This window comes from Melopsittacus undulatus, chromosome 5 (assembly GCF_012275295.1).
Source record: "Melopsittacus undulatus isolate bMelUnd1 chromosome 5, bMelUnd1.mat.Z, whole genome shotgun sequence".
In the NCBI taxonomy this organism is placed as follows: Eukaryota; Metazoa; Chordata; class Aves; order Psittaciformes; family Psittaculidae; genus Melopsittacus; species Melopsittacus undulatus.
In genome coordinates, this window is record NC_047531.1 from 29914415 (window position 1) to 29929099 (window position 14685).

At 37.4% G+C, this 14685-nt stretch overlaps 1 protein-coding gene across 1 annotated transcript in view; it reads right to left on the bottom strand.

The window, feature by feature from the left end:
* The window catches only part of FAM185A (family with sequence similarity 185 member A), a 38868-nt gene that overhangs the window by 15119 nt on the left and 9064 nt on the right, over positions 1 to 14685 (bottom strand). Inside the window, exons 4-5 of the mRNA XM_034062735.1 lie at positions 9678 to 9816; positions 4717 to 4758 (exon numbers count right to left, since the gene is read on the bottom strand). Of these exons, the coding sequence (XP_033918626.1) occupies positions 4717 to 4758; positions 9678 to 9816 (181 nt within the window). The remainder of the gene's footprint in view (positions 1 to 4716; positions 4759 to 9677; positions 9817 to 14685) is intronic.

Consider the following 14685-nt stretch of genomic DNA (forward strand, 5'->3'; position numbering starts at 1 on the left):
CAAAAGACAAAAAAACCCATAAAACCCAAAGAAAAACAGCTCTGAGGAGAAGCAGAATGCCTTTCCATTAGGGAACACTGTTCTGGGAGGATGACTTACCAGATTTCGACTCCCAGATCGTATCACTAAATAGAAAGCTTCATGAGACAGAAGAAACGACAGGAAAGTTTCAAGAACTATGAGAATGTTGGCAGCATTAACCAAACACTAAAGCTGACATTACAATACCTGCCTAACTTAGATCTATGGAGAAAAAGTATATTTTACAGAAACAACTGGATATGAGTTATGGAAAGAATTTTGTGGATATGATTATTAAATACAAATGTTAAGAATGTCAAAAGACAAGTTGCTCACTTCTGCAAATCCGTTAATGAGGATGCTTAAATTTTGTGTCTAACTCTAAAGAAATGAGAAGGGGGAAAAAAGAGAAATGGATTTAAAAACAACAAATATGAGGTTATATAAGAAAAAGGATCAAATTTAAATAAATACTTCAACAAGAAAAGTTACCCTAAATTAAGTAACACAGTCTAGTAGGATAAAATACGAGACAATACATATTTTACTGTTATGACAGAACAAACCTAGGGCAATTTATTTTTAATAATATACCCAATGTTAGCTGAGATCAGTGTGAACAACTGAAGGCAAAAACAAGAAAAAAAGCATATAGTTTGAATTCAGGCTTTGCTCAAGGGGAAATGAACCATTCTACTGGGAATGGAACAGATGGTCACTCTTGAGCAACTTCGGCTATTTAAGAATTTACTCATACAGGAAAAGAAAAAAGCATTGAAGCAAGATGTCCTTGACAAGCTTTTGTTAAGCTTTATGAAAAATAAATAAAGCTTGAAAAATAAGACCTAAGTCACATCACTTGAGAAAGACTATGCAATTAAAGATCACTAGAAAGTCCACAAGGGTGACAAAACTAAACATCCTTTCCAACATTTCATATCTCTTCTTCCTTCATTTTATGAAGTACTGAAGAAAGAATTAAAAAGTTATCTTTCCTTAAATCTAAGCAAAAACATATTTACTTTCCCTAATAGTACCTAGCTACTGACCTTCCTCATGTTAAAATCCGTGACAAAATTGGTTTTCAACAGGAAACCACAAAAAATTACAATGCAGCTAAAGGCAGAAAAAATGTAAGATTCTGATGAATCTGAAGTGCAAGGAAGATTTAATTCCTTCTTAACTGGCTGTCTAGTATAATGTGTTAAGGAGTGGTTAATTTTCTCATATTAGAACAATCTTCTAAAACCATCACATGAAAAACGAGAAACTGAAATGTATGTTAAATGGTCTAATTTCACATACCACTAAATTACCATTAGCAGTCCTTACCATACTCATCATGCAGACCTGGCAAAACAAATGATGTAACACAGAAAGCAATCTCTCATGAAAACAATTCCTTTACTAACTAAATTGTCTAGATGATCCTTTTACTGCTAAATGATCCAACTTCTAACTTGATTTTAAAGTTGTACCTGTTGGTTTTAAAGGCCATAGTCTTTTCTGAATAACTTACTCTGTTCTCAAAAAAGTCATTATGTGCCTCAATTCTGCATCAGAATACAACATGCCAAGTACATCTTCTCCTTGATAAGCCTCTGACCTACTACACATCCTTGACTATCTATCCATGCTGTCCACATCTATCCACAGACTATCATTCCATGTTAACCATCTCTGCAAAACAATTAGCTATATATTTCCACTTTTTCCTTGCCAGAATAAGACCCTGCTGCCCATAAGCTGGTTAAGATAGTTTTTTCCACTCCGAAACAACCACCATAAGCTCTATGATTTCCAGCTACAGAAGATTCATTTCTACAATGAATAATTGGGATAAATGTAAGTAATCCAGTAAGGAAAAGCCATGGGGTTTGGAGCTGGTAGGGGAAAATTTGTCTTGGCAGCAAAGTAGAGAATACATAATTAGACCATACCAATAACATTGAGAAATAAGCAAACTCTAGTAGGACTGAACATGAGCCAGCAGCGTGCCCTGGCACAAAAGAAATCAAACAGTATTAACTGAAGCATGTCCAGTTATTAAGGGGAGAGATTATGCCACTCTACTCAGCACTTATTACACTAAACCTAGAACACAGCATCCAGTGTTGGGGAACCCAAAAGAAGGTAGACATCAATAAACTGGAGTGAATCCAGCAGAGAAGCACCAACACAGGCAGGCTATGAAACACCCGACTCCTCAGCCTCTTCTGATGGGGATGGGCTTGCCCAGCCAGGAGAGCAGACTGCTTCAGGACTTGACAGCAGCCCCCTGGTATATGCAACACCAGATTCCTCAGATTGGTGCATGATAGACCAAAAATCAATCGCAAAAAAGGGAGCTTTAGTCTGGATAGAAGGAATAATCTTTTCGACCCTGAGGACAGCCAAGCAGTGGAACAGTTTGCCAGAGTGGCTGTACAGTCTCCATCCTTGGAGGTTTTCCAGACAATGGGATAAAGCCCTGAGCAACCTCAGAGCTCACATGGCTTTCAGCAAGAGGCTGGGGACTAGAGACTGGCTTGACCAGGGGAGCTGAACAAGATGACCTCTAAAAGTCCCTTCCAACTTCAACCATTCTATGATTCTGCAACTTCCTGAGGTCTCTTCCAACCTGAGCTTTCCTATGAATTTACTGAATAAAAAGTTAAAAGATTAAGCTAGTTCTAAATACAAAGTACTTAGTTACTCTTTGTAAGATAATTCAGATTTATGACTAGTTTAAACAGCAACTTAGAATCATAGAATGGTTTGGGTTAGAAAGGACTTTAAGATCATCTAGTTCCAATACCACTAGCCATGGGCTGGGATACCACACACCAAACCATTTCACCCAAGACTGTCCAACCTGGCACCTTCAATACTGGTAGGGATGTAGCAATCACAATTTAAACTAGAAGTAAAAATAGCTCTGGTTGTTTTAAACTATGAAGTCATTCAAAGTCCATAGAACATTTGATACAAGTAGGAAGCTTCTAATACAGGGTTGGAAAACAATGTCAGTGACTAATAACACCAAAATAAAAGAAATAAAAATATCCTATGAATAATAACAAAAGCAGAAGATTAGGGAACAGCACTGGTTTCCTTTTTTTTAATACAGAATTATACAAGAATAAGAAACTGTCAAACCAGCAGCTTATATTTGCCCCAAAACATTTTGAAGAAAAAAAAAAGTCCATCACTCTTAAGTTTGACTTGTAAATTAATCTTTCAAAAGCAAAGGATACATCCCCAAACTGCTTTTTTTCTGTAAACTGATAAAGTCCTATCTCCAGTGAAGTAAATAACTATATCCCTATGAAAACCCAGTCAAGGAAGTTGGAATATTTTAGTTGTTCTTCCTATTTCTATCAATAAAGTCCCTGTCAGGTCTCCTGACAATCCAACAAGCTACCTTGTGGCATGTTTGTCATACACATAAACCTTCCACTTAAAACTTTACATTTTCTTTTTCAAGTTTAGAGTTGAACCACTGAATGGTAGAAGTCTTTTACCTTTGGAAAAAGCCATAAAAATCTGAAGTATGTTTAATGCTCTTTAGGAAAGGATTAAGTCTAACTGGTGCTTTCAGTACTGAAACTGAAATTTACTCAACTCTAAGATGTGTCTTCATGTTTAAGAGGAACCTGATTAAGGAAAATAATCATCATCTAGTTGATGGAAAAAGCTATCTCCTGTGGTAAGAAACCTTTATTTAAACACTCTTCATACTGTGAGTTTATTTAAGAGAAAGAAAAACAGACTAGCAAGCTTAATTTAATTCTGTGGTTTAATGACTAACTCAGAAGAATGTGAATTGCATTCATTTTCCAGGAAAGTTAATATAGATTGCTCAGAAACATAAGAAGAGTTGTAACAGTACAGATCGTCCCTGAACAATGCTTAACGAGTGACTACGGTTACTACCATTAGCAGAAGTCTTTGAGATTTGGGCCCATAATCAACTTATCTACAGAATGGGAAATCCTTCTACATACATTTAGAAGTCGCCGAGCCTTGTCTATGATTGTTACTTCAATTTTCTGTCATAGAAATAACCAGAGTTTGAGCTTTTACTTTTGTGTTGAGGTACTACAAAAATGCAACTGATATAATAAGCACCATAATTGACAACTCCTGGTTATCCTGTTGGATACCTTGTTCAAGCTCCTGAAAGAAAATTTGTGAGCCATTTTTATTTCTGAAGGGAAAATAAAGATCAGCAGAATAGTTTGGAGACTATTACTATTAGCACAAGCTTTCCCTCCTCAAATATGTAACACATCAATGATCAATGCTTCATGATAAAAAAAATACAACACAGCTAGTCATCGATATCAACAAATGTAAGAGAGCTAGGCTAAAGGCAAAATGACTGCATTTCTTGTGTCCTTTTAGTTAGTGTTTTCTTGTGTCCTTTTATCCCATCTTTATCTAGAAGATGGCACCTAGATTCAGTGTGATTTGTGCAAAGCCCAGCAAGTCCCATGGTATCAAAAGTGAGACAATCTGCCTTGCCCAACTGCAAAAGGCTGACTGTGAAGTTTGGAAAGAATCTCCTTCAGCTACACAGCTATCAGTGCTACTGAAAAGAGGGCAGAAACATCTGTAAGGAATTACCTCTTTACTTTCCCTGTGAACATTTGGCTTTTAGAAAGGAGGCAAGAGGGAGAAAAAGAGATATCTCTAAGAGAAGGCAGAACCTACCTACTGTGATATTCCCAGTTTTGGTCTGAAGGCTGGTGTTACCTAGTAAGAGAAGGAAAAAATGTCACAAGCATATTTAACTGCTTTCTGAAATCATAACAAAAGCTGAAGTAATGTGGAGCTATACAAGGGCATTGCAGTTGTAGTAGTACCTCTCATTTGCATATAGAAGCTAAATAGCACAATCCAGATATATTGCTTGAATATTATTGCTTTACAAACAAAAATCTTAGCATATGTGGGTAACAGTGAATTGATTCCAGATGAGAAAAAACACTGAGTAAAGCTTAAAGACACAGACTGGATACAAGAGAGAAAAGCAGAGATGCATTGTGAGGCTAAAGCACAGTATGTTCATATTTTATTTTGGGCCAAATTTTTGCATGTTTCTCTGATGCCTGCAACACACTATGGATGATTTAAGTAGCTCAACTGGATTAGTAACATAAACAGTCCCTATTTTCCCCTTTATATATAGAGAGAGAGAGATAAGACACAGACACATATACCTATAGACACATATATTTGTCTGTGTATGTGCACATATATTCCCCCTGCCTCACTCTGAGGATGGGTTGGTTAGTTGTTTTCCTTTCTTTTTTTGCAAAGGCTGCTTCCTGGACTTACTGAACTTCACCTATTCCCTCCAAACTTATGTACGTGATGATCTCTTGTCAATCCTTTTCACTGACTTCAGTGAAATCTGAGTGCATTGGAGAAACTGAAGAACAAAAGTGAGTAATGCAGAATGGTCTCCCAGTGAACTTGCATTATTCTGAACAGGCACTGGTGTTTTAGCCTCAAAAATCTCAAGATGGATAATCTTCCCCTTTACCTGTGGAACCAAGAGAATCTGGAAGGATGACAGATGTACCTCATAACATAAAATGCATCTATACCTACTAACAAAGTTTGTAGTAACTTCCATAGTTCCACATGTATTCTACACATGTATAATTGAATCAAAATAGGGTTGGAAATGACCTTAAGATCATCAACTTCCAGCCCCCCTGCCATGGGGGGAAGACCTCACACTAAACCATGTCAGCCATTACAACCATTACTTTTTCCCAGTAAAAGGATATAACTAGTGACCATGGACAGATATCTTCCATTTTCTACGAATATAAATGATTTCCTAATGTTATACCTGTTTATGCAAATGGGTATCACTGAGTCATAGACAAAATGGACTTTAAAAATAGGCAAAGAAATCAGTGGTCTACAGCAGAAAAAAACTGCAGAAGAAAAAATTGCGTCAACAAATGCTTTAATTTTAAAACCTAAACCACAACATGTCATTCCCGCCACACACTCATCCTCCCGGGAGAACAGACTGCAGAATAAAAGGTTGATAATAGTAACTGAGTCCAAGTTAGTAATACACATTATTCACAATAATTTTCAGATCTTTCAGAACTGGCCTTTAAAAATGGCATGTGGATCAAGCTTTGCTCCCATCTTCTGTAATTACAGAGTGGCAAACAACCATTAGGGTAAAATGCATTCCACTGTATGTGACCTGCAGTGCTTTTCTTAGTGGTCTGTGGACTGAAAGCTAGAAAAAGAGCCTATCATCAATAGTCTTCAATTCATCATTTCAAGCACACACTGTACAAGATACTTAAGGGTTCTGAAAAATCAGTTGAAACAAAACCATATTTCAATGAACCTGAAAGATGTTTGGCTTTACCATTTGCTGTTATTAAGAGACACACTGTAATTATCCCATCCTTTTCCCCATATTATCATGACTAGTACTTATTTTTGTACAAGCTAGAAAAAAGCCTTCGGTTTCATCAGCGAGCAGCTTCCATAGAGCTGAAGCTTGGTCACACTCTGCCTGCATACAGCCCCTGAGACTTGGGGATTTCTGGTTTGCTCTCTGTTTTTCTCGGGTTTTTTGCTTTCTGCTTTAATAAGCAGGTCCTTGAAAAATATTAAAACATGTTGAAATCAAACTCCTATTAATCACAAACTTACATGGCAGATACAACTAATGCTGCAAAATGTAAACATATTAGTGTGATAGACTCACTTCAAATATTCAGCTAAAAAAAATGTTGGTTTTAAAGCAGATAAGAATGTCCTGTTGTGTTACGTCAGTGCACAGAAATGTTCTTCTGGTTGTGCAGTGCTCCCATAAATACCAATGCTTAACTTACATTTTTTAAGCTAGCCAAGCATATTTTTTGTCATATTAAGGACAAAGAGAAAGAGCTGACCAGAGGCAATTACCAGTTTGTTTCTTATATCCAACTGAGTTCAGCATTGTAGTGCAATAGTATAAAGTATAAAATATAATAGTTTTAAAAGAATATTGATGACAGCAGCTTGTTTCTTTCTTGGATTGCTTCTGAAGAAAGAGTTGCCTTTTCTATCATGTACAAGCTTCTCCATAAACACTATAAAACTTCAAACTATTTCAAACTACTGGAAGACAGGACAGGGGCAAGAGATGGCTTTTAGCATATAAATAAAGGCATCACTTTACATTGTATTATTTCCTCTCTTTCAATTTGTTTTGAAGGCTCTCAAGGTGGCATGGTTCTGATGCACAGAAGAAACAAATAAACCACCACACAGCTTTTTACCACTTTGACTTTGCATTTTAAATTTCAGGCTAAAGTACAGTCATGCCTAAAAAGGAATGAAAACAATTTCTACAATCCCACAATCACTGAAATCCAGAAACATGGCTAAAATTTATGGAATATGCTTTGGTACATTGGATTCTTTTCAGAAGGGATTATGGAATGCCAAGCTCAAGCATTACACCATACTAAATTCAAAACATTGCATATTTTCTGTTTGCTCTTATGCAGGTCACTATAAGGCAGCTATATGGTCACCTTTTCTTTTTTCTATTATTTTCTATTATTTTTATTATTCTATTATTCTATTATTTTCTATTTTTTTCTATTAATTAGTGTGTAAATATATACAGCAACTTCAGTAATTATGTTTTCCAGTGTGATTCTCTTACATTGAAATAGTTACTAGACTATGACAGAAGAACAGATCAAAAGCAAAGTCCGGCATGCGAGACAAAACAACCCTGTAAGGCAATGAAAGCTGAGTACTTGCTGTTTGCAAAGAAGCTTTGCAGGCAAGGACCTGGGCATTGTGGCATACACCAACTTCTGCATGAATCACTATCTGTTTGATAAGCATATCCAGCACATAAAATCCTCTTATGAGACTGCATTTGGAGTATTCTCTCCAATTTGGGTCTTCCCTGTCAAAAAAATACACTGAGGTACTGAGATGAGATCAAAGAAGGGTATTGAGAAGCATACTACTACCAACTACAGTACCAGCATCCTGTCAGCTATAAGGTAACAGTGGACTTAACTGCCCAAGAAACAATCTTTCCAAGTGTTTACAAACAAAACTACTACTAAAACTGAGCTACCTCATGAGCAAAAACCAGAAGTGGCCACTTGTTTTCTAACATAAAATTATGAAAGTTTATCTTTTCCAGCAGCATTTATGCATTTGTGTGTATATATATATATATATATATATATATATATATGTAACATAATAATTTAAAATACTTAGAAGTATTTACTCTTACTATTAAAACATGACTGAGGAGCACAATGTTTTGCAGGATTTTTTTCCTGGAAAAGTAGAAGAACCAAGCAAATGTTAGTGTGCAATTGTTTTGAAAAGAAAAAGCTAAAATAACATTAGGTGTTCCAGATCCATTTCATAGAGAGCTCATAAAAATAATCCTGAAGTGACATAAGAAATGTATGTGTAATTTGGACACAATTCTATTTGTTTTCATATTGTTCTTCAGCTAGATGACAATGAGGCATTACTAAGGAAGTCACCAACTACAGCAGTTACATCATTTTTGTCAAAATAAGCTTTTGGCTGTGCACAGAGGCATGAACATGCTCACATACTGATCAGTCCACAACATCATTATATGGGTTTGAAGTTAGAAAAACCAAATGGAAACAGCTGAGACAGAAGTACCAGTACAGACAACATGTTAGAAAAAGACAATAACATGAAAAAGAAGTTATTTCTACCTATGCATGCTAAAGTGAACTTTACCTAACAGGTTTAGAAACAATTCTTAAATTTACTATAAATAGACAAAGGAGTGGCTCCTTTAAGGAAGAGTCATTTCTCAAGCAAGACGACACCACAAAACTGCTATGAAATTGGGGCAAATTGTTTTAAGGCATACAGTTGAAAATCTGGAACTCTGACTGACCTGAGTAATCTTCATTCTTTGTACATTCCCCAGTTTGTTTTACTTAATGTTAAATCGCCAGACTCACACAACAGCACAGGCAGAATTCAGTGGGAACTTTGTTAAATTAGGATACCACACCAGATTCTAACCTTGACTGCTGTTTAAATGAAAGATTATCAAGTTAGTTTTAGTTCTAGGTGAAGGACATAGAAGGGTGGACAGATTAAGAGACTTTTCTCCCACTCCCAATCACAGAACAGAAATTGTCACCACTTTATTAATATATCGTGCCAGCGGAGACAGACTATTTCTGCTAAAAACTAAATACAACCAAGTTCTACCATAGTTCTTAGCAGATGCAGTAAGAGCTATTTCTTCTATGAAGAAAATAAAGGATGGAGAGAGGGGAAGAGAAGCCTCTTTACTAAGTATAATTTTCATTGGTGAACTTTAAAACAGTTTTATGTCCTGAGTATGTGTGATGTTTCTCTCCCACAAAATACATTTCTTGCTATTTCATAAGTATGCTTACAAAGTTGTTTTAAAAAAATAAATGCAGCATACGATATGCAAGTTAATTATCTTCAATTCAGTCTCTGACAGACTGAGCTGTTTTGTTCATATACTGCGCACAGCTGATCTAGTAATAGTTTATAGCATTAGCCCATTTGTTACAGTGAATGTTATGAACACACATTATGAACACCTTCAAAGCAGACAAATTTGCTCAGTATTTTCTTCTTACCATGAATACTTCCCAGCAGAATATCACCAGCTACTGAAGACAGATATGATGATTCTGCATAGAGATACTTAGTTTTCAGCAGCCCATCTTCGGCAGATATGTTGATGGATGTCCCCTGCAGCTTCTCTATATTCACACTCTAAGAGAAATAAACTTAAATAAACATAATGGAAAACTTGTCATCACAGTTTGAAAAGGCATAGGGAAGTAATAGTATTAAGAGGCAAAACAAATGGAAAGCAGTTGTTGGTCCAGAACAGAGTCAAGTTCTTAGTTAAAAGCTACACAAGACAAAACAAAACCTTTACATTCAAGAGCTCTGACCAAAAAGCTAATGATTCGTTACATTCCAATGAATTACTAGGTAAGTCATACAGGGGAAAACCCAAACAGTCACAAAATGATCTATTTTTAAGAAACAACATTTAATTTTTAGAAGTAAATAAACAGATTAGCTGTAATAATGGAGACAAAACACTCATGCAGCATTGATGCTTAAAGGTTTGATAATCAGTTTTCTGTCACCACATATCAAAACATCCACTGTCTTTGTTACATAGAGCTATTTACACAGATTTTTACCTGGGTCCCTTTCATAGACATAGCTTTGGTGAAGGTTTGCAAATAAAGCAACAGCTGCACTTTTCCTCAGTACAGTTGTTCGTATTATCTCAGGTACTCAGGCCTCTATTCTTGGACTTAAGCCTTAAGCTATACAAAGCCTTGAAAAGGAGGGATAGTATCCATTTTGACTTCTTTTCAATAGAAATGGAGAGAAAGCATAAGATTTGAAAAGTTGCACTATGGACAGATTTGGGAAATAAAAGGTGATAAATGCATTGAGACCTCATAGCAGCCTTCCAGTATCTGAAGGGGGTCTACAAGGATGCCGGAGAGGGACTCTCAGGAATTGTAGCGAGAGGACACAGTGTAATGGGTTTAAACTAAAACAGAGGAAGGTCAGGTTAGATATAAGGGAGAAGTTGTTTACTGTGAGGGTGGTGAGGCACTTGAACAAGTTGCCCAAAGAAGTGGTAAATGCTCCATCCCTGGCAGTGTTCAAGGCCAGGTTACATAGAGCTTTGCGTGACATGGTCTAGTGCGAGGCGTCCCTGCCCATGGCAGGGGGGGTGGAACTCGATGATCCGAAGGTCCTTTCCAACTCTAGCTATTGTATGATTCTGTGATTTCATCTGTGTGCCAGTAACCAGTCATGTGACAACCTATCTGAACAAACCAGAGTAACTTACATGATTATGCAACTACCTTATGAATTGAACTCTTATTATTCCCCAGTTAAATGTGATTTACAATGCAATCATTCAACAGTTCATACTTAACACTTTCAATCCACTTCACTTAAGCATTGTCAACTTGTGGAAAAAAGTTAATATAAAAATCTGCTGACCCTTCCAGTGTTTTATTATATAAAGAATAAGCTATGGATGAAGTATGAAGTATTCTGACAAACAGCAACTACTGTTTCACAAACTCCATGCTGTACTGTGCCCCAGAAAGTGAGCTAAAGAGGTTGGTTTAGTATGGACTATATGTCAGCCAAATTACACTGTGACCATACCAATCCATGCATACCGAGCTTTACACCACCTTATCGCATAAGAATACTGATTGGACTACTGTCTCAAGACTTGATCATAGAATCATAGAATAGTTAGGGTTGGAAAGGACCTTAAGATCATCTAGTTCCAAACCCCTGCCATGGGCAGGGACACCTCACACTAAACCATGTCATCCAACCCCCTGTCCAGTCCAGCTTTGAACATTGCCAGGGTGGAGCACTCACAGCTTCCCTGGGAAGGCCATTCCAGTGCCTCACCACCCTTACAGTGAAGATAAGTGATTAGTAAAGAAAATTGTAAGAAAAGTTGATACTATACTACAAAGTAGGTCTCCAAGAATGTAACAAGACACATTAACTTACAATAATTTACATACATACTATAAAAAAATAAAGTAAAACCAACTACCAATACAATAGAGATTTGTTTCAGAATAACTGAAATAAGAGGGGAGTCGGACTGCTCAAGTATAAAACTAAAGTATCCTAGATAGGAAAAGCATAAAAAAATGGGATTACTTTTCACTGAGATTATGTGTTCAATCCCAAATTCTAAAACTTTTATGAATTTTTGGCAGAACATAGCTGTTTGGCTCTGTTAAATAAGCATTATAGGAAAGTCCCTGTGGCACAGATTAGCTAATGATTCTCCAGTCAAACAGATTTGATTATTTTTGTCCACTGAACCACTAGTTTTTTAAAAAAAAAATTCCTCCCCTTGCTAGTAGAGCCTTGGGGGTTTGTAGTTAATGAGACTGACCGCATGCTTAAGTTCCAGTTTCTTACCCTTTAAAGTGTCAGTCTATCTTCATAAATCAGACTGAGAATGTTTGGTTTTGCACCTGAACACATCTTACTATGTTTAACTAAGACATAAACACCACCTTCCCCACATATTCCTCTTCTTGGCCTTCCTTTTTGTGCTATCTTTGCTCGAATATTTTACTACTGCCTTCTCCAATCCTTCTCCATTTTCTCCCTTAAAAATATCCTGTTTCCCAAGTGCTTAGTGTCTTTTACCACATCCTTTCCCTCCCCACCTTCAGGAGGGGGCTGGAAATGCTGACAGAGCCATAATTACATAATGATGACTACAACTGGTGGAAAAAACATCTCATACAAACACACAGGAGATGTAAGGTTGACTGACTGTTAACAGAAGTGGTCAACTGAGAAATCTCACACTCTTCTTCCTAACTATACAGCAAAGCTTGTTATTAGGAAGTTGAACAACATAAGCCAAAAGATGGTTCCATAGCTGTAAATTCCTGTTAAAATTATTTATTTCACTGAAGTTACTACACCTTTACAACTCTAAGAGTTACTTTGAGCAATATTTGTATTTATGATCACAAAGAAACACCTCAACTCAATCTGCATGAAGTTTGTTTTATTGTTTCAAAAGGACAACAGCATTTAAAGACTCAGAGCACAATAAGTGTACTTCTCATTTTCATGAAATATTTCCATGTAAATGCAGATCTAATTATTTTTCTACCATCCACTTATTTTTATCAGCTCCACTGAGATGCTATTTAAAATGAACACTATGCACTGCACTGGAGTAACAAACTACTTTGGGACAAATGACTAACAGCACAACTCTAAGACCACCACCATGCCAGGATGTTGTGAGCAGCATGACTCCACAGGCATCATTCAGTCTTATTCACTGGTAGAAAGCAAGGATTCCACTTTTCAGATCCTTCCAACAGAAACCCTCTCTGGGAAGATGGAGGATACATCCAGAACAGTGTAGACTACCTCTTCCCTATTCTACTCCCTGTGGCTGCTAGTGGCTTAGGATAGATCCTAACTCCACTAACTAGTAATAGCCCCAATGAAACTGCCAATGAATTATAGCTGATTAATCCAACTATGGCATCATCAGATCATACCAGTCAGGCCTTACTCACTCTGTTTTATGGTGGAAGGCCTTGCTGGGATGCAATAATGTTCATGAAAATATATCCATTATAGAATGGTCTTTTCCAGCCTAAATGATTAAGATCATTAAGTCCAACTGTTAACCCAGCACTAAACCATCTACTTGAGTACCATACCTACAAGTCTTTCAAATACCTTCAGGGATGGTGACTCAATCACGTCCCTAGGCAGCCTGTTTCAATGCTTGACAATTTTCTAAGTGAATCACAGAATCCCAAGGGTTGGAAGGGACCTCGAAAGATCATCTAGTCCAACTCCCCCCGCAAGAGCAGGGTAACCTAGAGTACATCACACAGGAACTTGTCCAGGCAGGCCTTGAATATCTCCAATGTAGGAGACTCCACAACCCCCTGGGCAACCTGTTCCAGTGCTCTGTCACTCTCACAGTAAAGAAGTTCTTCCTGATGTTAACGTGGAACCTCCTATGCTCCAGTTTACACCCATTGCCCCTTGTCCTGCCACTGGATATCACTGAAAAAAGCCTAGCTCCATCATCCTGACACCCACCCTTTACATATTTGTAAACACTGATGAGGTCACCCCTCAGTCTCCTCCAAGCTAAAGAGACGCAGCTTCCTCAGCCTCTCCTCATAAGGGAGGTGTTCCACTCCCTTCATCATCTCTGTGGCTCTGTGCTGGACTCTTTCAAGCAATTCCCTGTCCTTCTTGAACAGAGAGGCCCAGAACTGGATGCAATATTCCAGATGCAGCCTCTCCAATCTAAACTTTTCCTAGCACAGCTTGAGGCCATTTCCTCTCATCCTAGCACTTACTACTTGGGAAAGAGATAGACACCATTCTCACTACAACCTCCTTTCAGACTGTTGTAGAGAGCAACAAGGTTTCCCCTGTGCCTCCTTTTCTCCAGGGTAAACAACCCCCAATGACAGTACAGCTACAACAGTCTCTAGCTCTTTTGTATATAAAAAAGAGGCTATCACCCACTACAAAAATGTAGGTAATTAAACATTAACAGTTCTTGGAAAACCCAATGGCAAGATGCTTAGTTTACAGCAGGACCTTAAGAACAGCTCACAGCTGGCTCTATGTCATATGATCTCAGAACACAATTTACATACAACACTGCCAAACAGGACTTCACAGAGGCCATTTTGGACTCCTAGAACTTAACACCTTGGTCTCAATTCTATCCTTGGCCAGGGAAAGCTACCTGCATTCTTTCCAATTCTTCCCAGGGTTGCTGGGTTTAAGGGTACCTATTGATTCTGGGAGAGTACTCCATGCATCTAAGCTACTTCTAGACTTGGCTTGGCTCCACTCGTTCATATAATACTGGTTCAGATGTAATGAATCTTGATGCAACCAGTTGCATGAATATTACAATGCTTAAACATTTAAGTTGAGCCTAAATATCAGACTGGATATGAGAACTGTAGTACTATGTAAGGGAGCCCAGCTCTACATCATTTTAAATAATGCAAAACAGACTATTTATCCCAAGAAGCAAAATGAGATTAGAGT